The sequence below is a fragment of the Simochromis diagramma genome, unplaced genomic scaffold (genome assembly GCF_900408965.1).
Source record: "Simochromis diagramma unplaced genomic scaffold, fSimDia1.1 OVJJ01000596.1, whole genome shotgun sequence".
In the NCBI taxonomy this organism is placed as follows: domain Eukaryota; kingdom Metazoa; phylum Chordata; class Actinopteri; order Cichliformes; family Cichlidae; genus Simochromis; species Simochromis diagramma.
In genome coordinates this window covers 22,387,825-22,404,115 of record NW_024387245.1, presented here as the reverse complement: position 1 = coordinate 22,404,115, position 16,291 = coordinate 22,387,825, and the positions used below count along the sequence as shown (strand labels likewise).

The 16,291-nt window shown below is 45.2% G+C and overlaps 1 protein-coding gene across 1 annotated transcript; it reads right to left on the bottom strand.

Moving 5' to 3' along the window:
- Positions 1-7,488: 7,488 nt before the first annotated feature.
- On the bottom strand, positions 7,489-14,740 carry LOC120714193 (E3 ubiquitin/ISG15 ligase TRIM25-like). The gene has a single exon (XM_040000285.1). The coding sequence runs from the start codon at positions 14,019-14,021 to the stop codon at positions 12,399-12,401; it is 1,623 nt and encodes a 540-aa protein (XP_039856219.1). The 5' UTR covers positions 14,022-14,740; the 3' UTR covers positions 7,489-12,398.
- Positions 14,741-16,291: the final 1,551 nt, after the last annotated feature.

Genomic DNA, 16,291 nt, shown 5'->3' with positions numbered 1-16,291 from the left:
TGGGAAGATGCTTTTATCGCCATACTAGAATAAACTGTAATTGCACATCCACTACAGTAGGTGGCAGGGTTTATTTTTGCACCAAGCATGTGCACACACACGGCACAGAGCAGGAGAAATGAAAGTGCAGTAAATAGTGATGTGCCATACCACTGATTTCCTTTCCGATCCAATACCAAGCAAAATTCAGGGTGGTGTCGCCGATACTGATACTTTGTACAAAAACATAACGTGTTATTGTATTTTAAATTATATCTTCATAATAATTACAGGACATCAGACTACTTGTTCCTATTGTTGAATTATCATATAGAAATTAAAAACTGAAGTTTTTTTGTTAGTTGATGCTATTTGAACATGTATATCTTGTCATTTAACATGTATATACTTGCCTGGACATTTCAACAAGAAAATTCAACATTCACAATTTCCCTCATTCACAGCACTGCTGTGGCACACTACAAATGTTGGTATCAATCTAATACAAAGTAAATACAGGGCCAGTATTGCAGAAGTTATTCGGGCAGCTAATTGGAGGAAAGTAGTGTGCCATGACTTATGAGATGAATTCACAATTTGCAAATTTTGAACAAAATTTAAACACAACTATATCACTGTGATTGTTACTTTCCACAACAATTAGTTAACACAACAAAACACACCTTTCACCTTTTCATGTGTTGTGAAACTGGGTTTCTGGAGACCTGTAATGTACATTTTTCTGGTCTCTAAAGCACACATAAAGGTTCAAACATTTTTCAAAGTGCAAGTTTGAGGTTTATTTTTTACAAAGAAATAATTAACACAGTTCAGTGGGCTGCATACTGAACCCGAAGGATCGATTCAATTGTGCTAGTATCAATCAAATACCAATAGCAGAGTTGGTATTGATACTATTTGGATCGATCCGCCCACCTCTAGCAGTAAACAAACCCTCAAGATAAATGGAAAAATATTTAACAGTTAACAAAAAGAAAGGCGGAGAGAGACAGAGATAATGAGACAAACCAAAGTCTCCCGAAAGCTAAGACAAGGAAATATAACCAGTGTATGTAGCTTGGCTTCACTGTGACTACATGCACTTTAAATCTTTTCTGTTACAGACTAAAAAACAATATTCGTAAAGTTATTCTTTGCTTTAAGTTGATTAATATTTCTTTTTTGTTTTCTTTAATGTTAATAAGGCTACAATGTTATGCAGCGATGTACTTATAGTAACAAATTTGTAGACAAATGATACTATTTATAATTGCCGGGGAGAGTGGCAATTATAACATGAACAACCAGTAGGTGACGGTGGGGAGGAGAAACTGATTTGTGATCGAAAAGCACATCAGAGCCTTTGCAGATCCAAAAAGGAGAACTTTGTCCAAAGTATAGATAAAATAGATCCTGATCCTGTGTGAGGATGTTGTTCTCCTGAGTTTCACCGAGGAACTCTAAGCTTTTGGTTGTAGTATGAATCAGTTTCCTAAGTTTTGCGAACATGACGGCTGTGGAGTCAAACTAGGCTCTAGTTGGACAAGAGAGCTACGACACATGGCAAGTACTCTCAGAAAAATTATGCTTCTTAAATGGTTCTTCAGATGTCTTTATGGTTCTTTAAAGAAACATCATACGTCAAAAAAACATTTTATTTTTTGGATGGCTCTTCAGCTATTACAAATGGTTCTTTAAAGAACAAAAGGTTCTTCATCCCTAGCTATCTAAGTTTGATGGTGTAAAATGGCAGAAATATTTATTCACTATAATGGGGGTGTGAATTATACTGTGGGAAAACCTGGTCTTGTTAGGAGAGTCGGCATCCATCCCACTCTGGATGGAGCAGCTAGAAATATGGACAAATTTATTAAACCCCCAATTGCCAATTCAGGGTCTGCAGCCTTAAAGATTCTGTCATGGCTACTGAACGGACCCACGCGCAGACAGTTCTTGTCAAGGAAACAAAAGGGGATTTATTTACAACAGGGATCACCTTAGTGCAAAATATATGTACAGTGAGTTGGGAGGGGGTCCAGGGCTCCGGGGAGAGAAGGGGGGGGGGGGGGGGGGGGGGAATCTCCACACACACGCTTCCTTTTCCACTCAGTCACCGCCACCGCTCCTCCGCACACACGCACTCCTCTTCAGCCGCACTCGCTCCAACACTCCACACACTGCCCCACTTGGACAGGTCCGGTGATTCGGTCCAGAATCTACAGACAAGGAGTTCACGGTTAGTTCCACAACAGGAAAAACAGACAAAACTTCTTTGAATAAGCCGCGAGCACGAACTCAGGTAGTTCAACGTTCCAGCGGTGAGCTGCTCTGTGCCACTGCCTTAAATAGCAGCTGGGGAAATCAGCCAGATCAGCCGCAGGTGGATACCATCCACAGGGGTGCGTGGGCCAAGAGTGAGAGCCCGTAATGAGCTCCACCCAGGCAGAGAGGAGGAGGAGAGACAAAAAACTAAAACTAACAACAACAAAACCTGTAGCCAGCGTGGGCCAACCAGAGAGACACGGGGACCGTGACAGTACCCCCCCTCAACGGGAGCCTCCCGGCGACCCACCAGGCTTATCCGGATGAAGGCGATGAAAGTCGGCAACCATCCCGGGATCCAACACAGCGGAGCGGGGAACCCAGCAACGTTCCTCAAGGCCATAACCCTCCCAGTCCACCAGATATTGAAGACCCCTCCCGCGCCGGCGAGAGTCCATGATGCGGGAGATCGTGTAGGCAGGGAGGCCACCAACGACCCGAGCGGGCGGAGGGGGCCTGGAAGGAGGGCACAACGGACTGGAGAGACACGGCTTAATCTGCGACACATGGAAGACATTGTGGATCTTCATGTTGCGCGGCAACTTAAGGCGAACAGAAACAGGGTTTATCAAAGCAGCTATTTCAAAAGGCCCGACGAAGGTTGAGGTGAGCTTCTTCGATTCGGCATGAACAGGAACGAAGCGCGTGGACAACCAAACCTTTTGACCGACGGTGTACTCAGGAGCGTGAGTGCGGCGCCGGTCGGCCAGACGTTTGTTGCGTTCTTTCGTGCGCAGCAAGGCCGCACGGGTGGCCCTCCAAACCCGGCGACACCTACGAAGGTGAAACTGGACCGAAGGGACAAAGTGCTCACCTTCCAGAGCGGGGAACAGAGGAGGCTGATACCCCAGGGAGGCCTCAAACGGAGATTGCCCTGTAGCTGAAGACGTCAGGCTGTTGTGGGCATATTCCACCCAGGGCAGTTGGTCGCTCCAGATGGTTTGGTTGGCAGCAACTATGCAGCGCAGAGCGGTCTCCAGCTCCTGGTTTGTGCGCTCGGTTTGTCCGTTGCTCTGTGGGTGGTAACCAGAGGAGAGACTGACCTTGGCTCCTAGCGCCGAGCAGAACTCCTTCCACACACGAGAGGTGAATTGCGGCCCACGATCCGAGACCACGTCCTCCGGGATGCCATGGAGGCGGAACACATGATGCGTGAGATGCCGAGCCGTCTCCAGGGCCGTCGGGAGCTTGGGGAGTGCAACAAAATGCGCAGCCTTTGAAAAGCGGTCAACAATAGTCATTATGGTGGTGTTACCTGCCGACTGTGGGAGGCCGGTAACAAAATCCACCGCGATATGGGACCACGGCCGAGACGGTGTGGGTAAAGGTAGCAGCAAGCCGGCCGGAGGTTGATGTCCCAGCTTGTTGCAGGCGCAGGTTGAACAGGCAGAGACGTACTCCCGAACGTCTCGTGATAATGTGGGCCACCAGAAGTAGCGCTGAAGGAAGGTGATCATTCTGTGTACTCCTGGGTGACATGTGAAGCGGGCAGTGTGAGCCCAATGCAGTACCTGAGACCGAGTGGCCGATGGAACAAAGAGCCGCCCCGCTGGTCCTCCTCCTGGATCCGGTTCAGCCCGCTGAGCCTCACGAATGGCCGACTCGATTTCCCATGTTATTGTACCCACGGCACAAGTCGCTGGCAGGATGGGCTCAGGGTCCTGCCTCTCCTCAGGCACCGAGAACTGCCGTGATAGGGCATCTGGCTTCACATTCCGTGAGCCCGGTCTGTAAGAGATTGAAAAGTTGAAACGGGTGAAAAAGAGAGCCCACCTGGCCTGTCGAGCGTTGAGACGTTTTGCTGTTTGCAGGTAAGCCAGGTTTTTGTGGTCCGTCCATACAATGAATGGCTGAGCCGTGCCCTCCAACCAGTGCCTCCATTCCTCCAAGGCCAGTTTTATAGCCAAGAGCTCCCGGTCTCCCACGTCATAGTTGCGTTCGGCTGGGGAGAGGCGGCGAGAGAAGAAGGCACAGGGCCGTAGCTTACCCTCTCGCTGTTGTGAGAGCACCGCGCCGACCCCCGAGTCGGAGGCATCCACCTCCACAACGAATTGGAGTCGCAAGTCGGGCTGAGCCAGGATGGGTGCGGTGGTGAATCGGTCCTTGAGCTGTGCGAAGGCCTTTTGGGCCGCCTGATCCCACTGAAAAGAGAACTTAGGAGAGGTTAAGCGGGTCAAAGGCAGAGCGATTTTACTGAAGTCCCTAATGAAACGGCGATAAAAGTTCGCAAAGCCGAGGAACTGCTGTAGCTGACGGCGATCGGTCGGTTCCGGCCATTCCACAACAGCTTTGATCTTGGCCGGATCCGGTTTAAGGTTACCCTGGTCAATTATGTAACCCAGGAACGACACTGTTTGAACGTGGAATTCACATTTCTCCCCCTTTACAAAAAGTCTGTTCTCCAGCAGCCGCTGCAGGACCTGTTTTACATGGGTCACATGTTCGGTTTCAGTCTTAGAGAAAATCAGAATGTCGTCCAGATAGACGAAAACGAACCGATCTAGGAAATCACGGAGCACGTCGTTAACCAACGCTTGGAAGATGGCTGGGGCGTTGGTTAGCCCGAATGGCATCACCAGGTACTCGAAATGACCGAGGTGTGTGTTAAAAGCGGTTTTCCACTCATTGCCGTCTCGGAGTCTGACCAGGTGATATGCATTTCGGAGGTCCAGTTTGCTGAACATTGTGGCCCCGTGAAGGAGTTCGAATGCAGATGAGAGAAGCGGGAGCGGATATTTATTCCTGACTGTAATTTTGTTCAGCCCCCGGTAATCAATGCAAGGACGTAGCGATTTGTCCTTCTTCTCAACAAAGAAAAACCCAGCCCCTACCGGGGACGATGAAGGGCGTATTATGCCAGCGGCCAAGGATTCTGAGATGTACGTCTCCATTGCTTCCCGCTCAGGCCGCGAGATGCTGTACAAGCGGCTCGTGGGTAACGGAGCCCCAGGAAGCAATTCAATCGCGCAGTCGTACGGCCGGTGGGGGGGTAACGACCTCGCCCTGTCCTTGCAAAACACCTCGGCCAAGTCATGATAAACTGGCGGCACAGAGGAGAGGTCCGGTGGTTCCAAAGCAGGGGGCGGTTCGACAGCAGAAGCGAGGGGAGGGGCTGATCTAAGACAGTTCATATGACACTCCTCCCCCCACCCAGACACGCACCCCCTCTGCCAATTTATGCGCGGATTGTGTTGCTGCAACCAGGGGTGGCCCAAAACCAGGGGGGTGTGCGGAGCCTGAAACACAAAAAGGCTGATCGTCTCAGAATGATTGCCAGATAACGTGAGGGTAACCGGCTCTGTAACGTGAGTGATGTCTGGTAGGCGCTGCCCCGACAAAGCAGAAACACGAAGGGGGTGTGGCAACGGGTCGGAGACCAAGTTCAAGCGTTTGGCGAGGTGTGAGTCAATGAAGTTTTGTTCAGCGCCTGAGTCTATTAAAGCGGAGAGAGAGTGTGTCATGGTTTGCTTGGTTATCTTGGCTGGCAGCAGAAGACGTGGAGGAGAATCTTGAGAGAGCCCGCCCACCAGTATTCCTGCCTTTACTGGCGGGCGTGCCCTTTTGATCGCAACGGGCAGGTTGCCACAAAATGGCCTGTCTTGCCACAAAACAAGCACTCACCCGAAACCAAACGGCGATGGCGCTCAGTGGCGCTAACCCGGGAGTGCCCCAACTGCATGGGTTCCTCCTGGTCCGGCTCCTCCCTTCGCTCACGGAGCTCTGCCTGGGCTCCTCCGGGCACCGTCTTGGGCTGCCCCGAAGGCTCATGAAAGGGGTGGAGCCGGGAACTCCGTCGTGCACGCAGGCGGCCGTCCACTTTCACACACAAACTCATTAAAGCATCTAGCGAGGAGGGCAATTCCCGCATGGCTAATTCATCTTTTAACTCCTCACAAAGGTTATTTAGCAGGGTACCACATAATGCATCCTCACCCCAGCCGGTCTCCTCAGCCAGAATCTGGAAGTCGATGGAGTAGTCTGCCATACTCCGCTTCCCCTGCTTCAGGTTCAGCAACCGATGAGCTGCTGCTTCGGCGCCGGATCCCTTCTCAAAAACATTTTTAAATTTCGAGAGAAAAACAGCATAGGTTATGTCTGGATTGGCTTTAAGCGCTGCCTGTGCCCACAGCAGCGCGTGGTCACGTAACAGCTGTACAAAGAATGCGATTCTTGCTCCATCGTCTTCAAACAAACGTCTCTGTTGGCGGAAAACCAAAGAGCATTGCGTCAAAAATCCTGCACATTTGGTCAGCTCACCAGAGAAGGGCTCAGGGGCGGGTAGACGGAGGCCTATGGTGCCTGGCTCCAGAGCAGAGGGGGCTGTTACTTCAGCTGCAGCCGGCTCCACAGCTTGGGCTTCGGCGCCTTGCGGGGCGGGGTGAGCCGCCGAGGGCGTTCCTTCCAGCGGTTGTAAGCCGAGCCACTGCCTGGGTGAGGGACGCTATCTGGCCTAGCAGGTGTGAGAACATAGCCTCGTGGCGGACCAGCACCGTCTCCTGTGACGCAAGGGCTCACTGGACTGGGTCTAGGTCTGCTGGGTCCATATTCTGGCTGGAACGTTCTGTCATGGCTACTGAACGGACCCACGCGCAGACAGTTCTTGTCAAGGAAACAAAAGGGGATTTATTTACAACAGGGATCACCTTAGTGCAAAATATATGTACAGTGAGTTGGGAGGGGGTCCAGGGCTCCGGGGAGAGAAGGGGGGGGGGGGGGGGGGGAAATCTCCACACACACGCTTCCTTTTCCACTCAGTCACCGCCACCGCTCCTCCGCACACACGCACTCCTCTTCAGCCGCACTCGCTCCAACACTCCACACACTGCCCCACTTGGACAGGTCCGGTGATTCGGTCCAGAATCTACAGACAAGGAGTTCACGGTTAGTTCCACAACAGGAAAAAACAGACAAAACTTCTTTGAATAAGCCGCGAGCACGAACTCAGGTAGTTCAACGTTCCAGCGGTGAGCTGCTCTGTGCCACTGCCTTAAATAGCAGCTGGGGAAATCAGCCAGATCAGCCGCAGGTGGATACCATCCACAGGGGTGCGTGGGCCAAGAGTGAGAGCCCGTAATGAGCTCCACCCAGGCAGAGAGGAGGAGGAGAGACAAAAAACTAAAACTAACAACAACAAAACCTGTAGCCAGCGTGGGCCAACCAGAGAGACACGGGGACCGTGACAGATTTCTTGTGAGAGTTTGATTGTGTGAATAGGTGGTGTGGGTAGAGTGTTAGTTTGTTTTAATTGCTTTCTCTCAAATATGTGGATGGAGAGTTTTTGTTCTTGTTGCAACAGAACTGTTACTTTTGGGGAGGAATGGGACCGCAGCGCAAACTGTTCATGATGAGTCTGAGTCTGCAGAGGGTCCCAGTGCACTGCAAGACGTCATGCTTTGTTCCTTTGCCAAAGACGCCACAGTTGCATAGACTGTATATATTAGAGCTGTTCCTTATATTTTGTAACTGTAATCGTTTGTATTTAATTTAGTACAGTCTGTTACTGTTCTTATTGTCTTGGAGCAACATATGTATTATTGTAGGGTCTACCTTACTATATAAAGCACCTTGAGGCGACTGTTGTTGTGATTTGGCACTGTAAAAATTAAAATAGAATTGAACTGTAACCACATACTTTCATAACGGTTAATAAAGTATTGTGATTCTGATTCCGATACGATGCCACTCTATAGAGGGTCTCCTTCCTTGTTGTCAGCACTGTCAGTCTCCTGCTTTGTTGCTGGCCTCCAGCTAGGCCACAGAACGTGCCCCATCGCCTTCACTTTCACTGTCCCCAAGAGATATGTTTGAAAAACAGTTATTTTGGTAACGCATTTGTTATTAGAAAAGTGACTTTACCAATTATTGACATGGTATAGACAAGCTAGTTATAATTGAGCTACAGCAATTACAGCAAGCTTGTTTTTCAGAATTTTCAATTATTTACAACACTGGAAGAACAACAGACTTTTCATGTACTAAATATGTTTAAAATATGGTTAAATATATTGAAATATACATTTATTTAGTGAACATATGATTTGATGAACATTATATCATTGTAATATTTTTGAAATCATTTGCATTGTTAAAAATGAAAATAAATGAAATAAACAACTATCTGCGACACCTAGTTTTACACTTAGATCCACACAGGTCCATGCAGTGAAAGCAGCATTGCATCTATTTATTAAACAGATTAACTGAAAACTGCACAAGGAAAATGTAAAAGTAAGAAAAATCAATATCTGACTGTGATGATAATAATGATGTTAGAACCAATTCATTAGAATAAACCAACCAGATTTAGAATAGTGAAATAAAACTCAAGTAAAACTAGGTTATTGCCCCAGTAAGGTAAGATTAAGAAGAAAGTATAAGGATTATAAAGAAAATGGCATCGACAGAAAACAGAAACAGCATCATCACAAGTCAGCCCATGCAGACCGCTAGAGAAGCAACAATGGCGAGTAATTAAAAACTGAAAGCAGAAGAATTCCAGTTCATTCCATAGCAGCTTCTGATTTCTCAAGGTCACAGAACACAGCAGAAGAGCCTTCACCTAAGAAGTGATTAGTCCTGAATCCGGCATAGAGCGGCTGAGTGAATGGAGGAGAGTCATGGTTTTAGAGATGCTGTAGAAGGACAGAATACCTGCTCTGTGATCCAGTTACACTCCAATTCTGTAAGATGGAGGGCTTGAGATAGATGTAAAGTATTCATCTATCTCAGTTTTCTGTTGGGATCTGATCTGTTGCTGGATATCAGAAATGCTTTTCTTGATGAGAAGGAATAGTTGTTGAAGTGTCCTCCCAGTGTCCCTCACAGCTTTATCAGCAGACTGATTAATGGCCTCCACCTCCTGCAGAAGCACCATCACATCTCCTTCTCTGTTCTTGATTCTCTCCTGAGTTTTTTCACGACTTGAGTTGACCTCTTTTTGCCGTTTCAGTCCTTTCTCCTTTCATACAATTCATACAGTAGCTGTGTCCACAGGGTCCATGCGAATTCCATGCTGCGTCGTTTCACCTCTCAAAGACAGTTATGTGAACTAGTTTAATTTTCTAAAATAGTAAGAACATTATTTAAATTACTTTATGTTAATTACACTCTTCTAAGACAAAGTAATTATTTTTTAAATATCAGTAGGATTTTAAAAGCTTGGAGGTTCAAAACTTAACATTTAACATACATCACACACATTTTGAGGATAAAAATCTCCAGATATCAGATCACCTCTCTGTCTCTCTGAAGCTAACTGTGGCTAAATGCACACAGTTAGCTTCAGATCATTTCAGTGTGAAGGGGCCGCTTCCTTCAGAATCTCACACACACACATACACCTACATACGCACCAACATTCCTCTGTCTATGAACAGACGTATTCACTATTGTATTACCCTTGTCTATAAATAAAGACAAGAGCAAAATTAGAGCGCACAACACAGGGCCCCCACTCTCGTGTGAGCGCTCTGTGACTGCCCTTGCAAGTAAAAACTGCAGCGTGTGTGTGTGTTTCTACTCTCTGACTCTCAGCTGAAGAAGTGTCTTTAGAATACATCTCTTGACAGTCTTTCATGTGGAACAGCGAAACGCAAGTACGAAACCCAAGGGGTTATCACATGATTCGGAAGGCATTCTGGGCTCAGCCAGCGGATTTCGTTATGTGGGCATTTTGCCGTACCACAGGCAGAAATATTGCCGTTAAGTGCCTTCATAACTTGAATTTTTCGTTAAATGGGGTATTCATAAGCCAGGGTTCCACTGTATTTTGATCTTTTATGTAAGAAGCATTATGCTTTTATGGGAGCTTTTTACATTACCTTTGTCATTAACTTTTTAATTTTTGTGAAATTTATCAGGCCATGACAAACTGGAATAGGCTTCTTCTTCTTTTTTCTTTTTCTTTTTTTTTTTTACAGAAACTAATTGCACATGCAAGCAAACCAAAAATTAATAAGCAAGCCTCTGTATGAAAGAGCCAAAAATCCAAAAGTAAGTATCAAGAATCAAAGCAGCTAAGTACTCAAAAAACTTTATAGACACTGAGGACTCATGGACAACAGGAAACAGATGGGGCATCAACCAAAATCTGAGACTACAAGACCGGTCCACGGTTTGGAGAGTACTGGGTTTTCTTTTAGAGACATCTAAAATAGGAATTTTTATTTTTCAACTCGTTGCAAAATAGGCTGAGCGTAAACCAAGTCCCAACTATCATCCCTAACCCTAGAGCCATTGACTTGGCATTGGTACTTACTGTATGGTCAGTAGCAAGTTTTGCTTGCTATGAGTGCTTCAGTTTGTCTTTTTTAAACATTCTTCCCTGCAAAATACTCTGTAAGGGTGAACTCATATCATGCACAGTTGCCTTATTTCTTCCTGGAGCATCATTATTGTCAAGATCGCGTGGAGGTTGTGGTGTGAGGACCCTAATGCAGACGAACGAGGCAGAACTGAACTTTAATGAAAAACGAGCCTTTATTGTGGCTAAGAACAAAAACACAAGGCAAACAAAGGAAATAACCAGGGGAGAAACTAACATAAAACCTGAACTGGAAAAATTGAGTACATGAAACATGGAGATGCAGGAAAGGTTAACAGACGAACGGACAACAAACACGGTGACCTCATAAATACACAGAGGGATGAAGAGGGAAGAGGAAACACACGGGTAGCACAGCTGGGGTGAATAAACATAATGACATAACAGGAGGAAGAAAAACTGAACACACTGAACACAGGACACTTGACTGTCAAAATAAAACAGGAAGCACAGAGACGCAGACCTAAGACCATGACACCACACCAGGGATAAACAGGGATGCAAACGGGGAGACGAGATGAAACACAAGGAGAGCAACAAGGGAACAGGTAGGGAGAGGGAGCGAGAGGGGACACGAGAGAGAAGGAGTGAGAGGGGACAAGAGACAGGGGAGTTGCAGAAACATGGATAAACATGACAGACAGGAGAGGACTGGAATGAACCCAAGGAGGGGGAACATGGGAACAGAAAAGGAAATCAAGACGCACACACAAACCCAAAGAGAGTAAATGGACTGTTTCTTATATAGTGCTTTTCTACTCTCCCGGAGTACTCAGAGCACTCTATACATCATGCCACATTCTCTTTCTTTCTATACTTAGTGCTTCCTAACTACTTTCATACTCCAATGAATGCATTGGAGAGCAACTTGGGGTTAGTATCTTGCCCAAGGATACTTGATATGCAGACTAGAGGAGCCATGGATGGAACCACTAACCTTCCGATCAGTAGGTGACCTGCTCTACCTCCTGAGCTGCAGCCACCCTAGAGAGGGCAGGACAAAGACACAGGGGGGAAAATGGGGGAAACTAGACAATTCAAAATGCAGAATAAATTCCTGACCAAGTAATGAACCTAAACACAAACCATAATACAAAATTACAATAAAATACAAGAAAGCTCAAAACGCTGCTTCAAATGACCCAGGACGATCCAATTGTCCCCACTCTCCCACTGGCCTGCACTTATGCTGTCCTTAACAGTCCAGGTGACTTATGCAATTGAGTTCGTCCTCAACATCTGAAGTCATCTATATCACACACACTTACTGAGGTAATCAATTTTAGGCAATTTTTGTTTTTGCTTAAATGGGGAAGCTGTGACACACTGTCTTCTCACCTCCAGTTAAAGATTTTTAATTACTTTTTTTATTTGTTTTTGTTCATTTTTATAGCAAGTAACACAGACCCATGCTACATCACTGCACTTATAATCTATGCTATTTTGCAATGCCCAGTCCTAGAGAAAAAAAAAATCCCAACATAAAACAGATAGAAAAAGAAAATAAATTAAAATGACAAAAACTTATCATCTTTAATTTCCTAAGAACATGACAATGGTAAGATCCCATTAGCTTCATGTCCAAAATTTTAACTTCCCAATTCACAATTGGTGCTTTTACAGGCTTTTGCAATGTAACTTCTAGCAACCAACAACAAGTTCAACTGTCATTCATTTCTCCTTTGTTAAAAGTAAAAGATGAGGAAAGAAATAATGGTATATCAGACTGCATTAATAGGAAATGGATATATTTTGCCTGACCTCTTTTTCTAGACTACTTGAGCTCACACAGCTCAACACACGATCCAACATAAAGCCAAAATCCAGCGTAGAGCGGCTGAGTGAATGTGGTCTGGACTCTGTGCAGGAGAGACATGGTCTTTGAGACACTGTAAAACGACAGCATACCCGCTCTGTGATCCACGTATACTCCTATTCTGGGTGACTGAGGGCCTGAAATGACAGTTCTGATTTTGTTATGCCTCAGTTCATAACCATTTTTGAAACACTCCAGTGCCCAAGAACTGTCATTGTTCCCAAACAGACTTTCATCTCCTGTTCTGCTGATATTCTTGTATGAAACTGCCACTGAAAGTGCTCCTCCACTCCACACCACCTCCCAGTAACAACATCCAGTCAGACTCTCTCTGCTCAGGACTTGATGTCTGTTGATGAATCTGTCTGAGTGATGACTATATAAAAATTTTTTACTCATACATTTGACTTTTTTGTCCCCTTCAAATAAGAGACTTGTGTTTGCTGTGTTAAAATCCAGCGTTAGTTCTTGTGATAGTCCGAGGAACTCAGCTCTGGTTTTGGGTTCAGGTGGAGACATTACTGCATCCACTTCCCCCTCTAACTGTGAGACTGCGGTGCCAAAACGGATTTCCTGTAGTTTACGTTTGAACTCTGACACAGCTGCCATCACATCCTCAAAGTACTGCAAAGTACATGTTTTAATGTCGAGTGATCCAACAGATTCATGCACATGTGACAGTGAGGTGTACGTCTGGAGAAAGTGGGTGTGATCCTGTGTATGAAAGAGCTGCCCCAGCTCAGCATCTTTCCTCTTCAGCACAGTGATCTCATTCTCTATTCTGTCCTGAAGCTCTCTTGCACGACACACTTCAGCTTTCTGTCGAGATCTGATCTGCTGTTTTACATCATTAAAGATCTTCTCACTGTCCCTCACTGCTTTATCAGCAGACTGAGTGATGGCTTCCACCTCCTCCTGAAGCACCTTTATGTCTTTTTCTTTGTCCTGGATTCTCTCTTGGATTTTCTTTCGACTCACCCCAAGTTCTCTCCGCTTTTTATTCCTTTCTGCTGTAGCTGAAACTGTGTCGTGGCCTTTATGTTCATCCATGGAGCACAAATAACAGATACACTGCTGATCAGTGCGGCAAAATATCTTCATCACCTCACTGTGTTGAGAACAGATGATTTTCTTAAGCCTCTTTGATGTGTCCACCAGCTTGTGTTTCTCAAAGGCAGTAGATTCATAGTGAGGCTGGAGGTGCTGCTCACAGTAAGAGACCAGACACTGCAGACAGGACTTGATGGCTTTCAGTTTCCTCCCAGTGCAGACATCACAGGCCACATCTTTAGGTCCAGCATAGCCATGATCGGCAGGTGAAGCTTGGAGTTCAGTCTTCTGCAGCTCCTCCACTAACTCTGCCAAGACAGTGTTTTTCTTCAAAGCAGGCCTCGGTATGAAGGTCTGTCTGCACTGAGGGCAACTCTGGATGTTCTTCTGATCCTCTTCATCCCAGTAGCTTTTAATACACTTCATACAGTAGCTGTGTCCACAGGGAATAGTGACCGGATCCTTCAGGAGATCCAAACAGATCGAACAGCAGATTTTTTTCTCATCCAGTCTGCTTGTTTGCCGTGCCATTATCGCTCTCAGATAACAGAATGATAAAAATAGTACTACCGCATTAAAATTAAAAAAGATTTTTTTAAAGCAAATTACACAGAAACGACGTCTTCTTTATGCGTGCTTCATTATCTGCATTGCGGCTCGTTAGTAACAGCATCCTGATGTCTTCACTTATGAGAAGATCTGTGAGAGTGAAGCTGTAGAAAAACACTGAGACTGAACGCAATTGGTTGATTTTGTGAATAGTGAGGAAGTTTTCAGCCTGCAAGTCATGCCACGAAGCCACAACTCTTGAGAAAAGCACCATGTGGTTCTACCCACTGTTGACAACACAGAGTATAAGATGCAAATACTAGACACCTTACACAACCTTAACTCAGTCCTTGACAATTTGTAAACAATTTCAAAATAACAATGTTCTTTAAAATGGATCAGTGAGTACTGCTTTGCATTTATCACTCTGTCAGATCCATAAGATTATCATTAGGTATTTCAATGCTGATTACAAACTCGTTTGAGGCTAACAAATGGAAATTAGAACCCAAATTCAGATGTGGAGTTTAAGATCTTGGGAGCGCTTCACAGGGAGTGGGACTGAGGCTGCTATTACTGCATAGATGTCTCCAGGAAACCAGCTACATTTCTACTATCAGACCACTCTTTCTTGTGTCAGAGTATAAAAACATGGGAACACATAGTTTCAGAAAATAAGAGTCCACACCTAGTGAGGAATTTCATCTGTCAGAAAACACAAAAGACCTCAGCTGTGCAGTCCAATAATACAACAGTCAGTTTGGATATTTTAATGCCCCCATGATCAAAAGGCAAGGATGAGCTGCTGCAGCTGCAACTAGATGGTTTTAAGAAACTTTCAAACACTTTCAATTAATGGTGAACAAACATATCTCTATTTAATGTGGGTTTTCCAAAGTATGAGACTTGAGAATTTTTGTGAACATATTTTCACTTAAACTGTTCCATTTCTGGAAAAATAAGCTTAAATGTCATGCATTTAACTGTATTAATGGATATGTATTGAGTTTAAATACTCCAATATTATCCTAGAATGCAACCAACACACATTTACAGTGGTATGCAAAAGTTTGGGCGCCCTTGATAATTTTCATGATTTTCCTTCATAAATCTTCAGTTGGTTGGATCTGCAATTTCATTTAAATGTATCATATAGCAGAGGAACACAATGATATTTGAGAAGTGAAATGAAGTTTATAGGATTTACAGAAAGTGTGCAATAGTTACTTAAACTAAATTAGGCAGGTGCATAAATTTAGGCACCCTTGTCATTTTATTGATTTGAATACCTTTAGCACTAATTATTGGAACATAAAATTTGTTTGGTAAGCTCATTGACCCTTGACCTACATAAGAAAGGGTATTTAAGGTGGCCAATTGCAATTTTTTCCCCTCTTTGCATCTTCTCTCAAGAGTGGCTACATGGGAGCCTCAAAACAACTCTTAAATGACCTGAAAACAAATATTGTTCAACATCATGGTTTAGGGGAAGGATACAAAAAGCTATCTCAGAGATTTCAACTGTCAGTTTCCACTTTGAGGAACATAGTGAGGAAATGGAAGAACACAGGCACAGTTCTAGTTAAGGCCGGAAGTGACAGGTCAAGAAAAATCTTAGATAAGCAGAGGCGAAGGATGGTGAGAACAGTCATAGTCAACCCACAGACCAGCTCCAAAGACCTGCAACATCATCTTGCTGCAGATGGCGTCACTGTGCATCGTTCAACTATTCAGCGCACTTTTCACAAGGAGATGCTGTATGGGAGAGTAATGCAGAAGAAGCCTTTTCCACGCACATGCCACAAGCAGAGTTGCTTGAGATATGATTAAGCACATTTGGACAAGCCAGCTTCATTTTGGAATAAGGTGCTGTGGACTGATGAAACTAAAATCGAGTTATTTGGGCATAACAAGAGGCGGTATGCATGGCGGAAACAGAACACAGCATTCCAAGAGCTAGCCACAGTAAAATGTGGTGGCGGTTCCATCATGTTGTGGGGTTTGTGTGACAAGTGCAGGTACTGGGAATCTTGTTAAAGTTGAGGGACACATGGATTCCAGTCAGTATCAGCAGATTCTTGAGAACAATGTTCAAGAATCAGAGACAAAGTTGAAGTTGTACCGGGGCTGGATATTTCAACAAGACAACCACCCAAAACACTGCTCAAAATCTACTAAGACATTCATGCAGAGGATCAAGTACAACGTTCTGGAATGGCCATCTCAGTCCCCAGAGCTGAATATTATTGAAA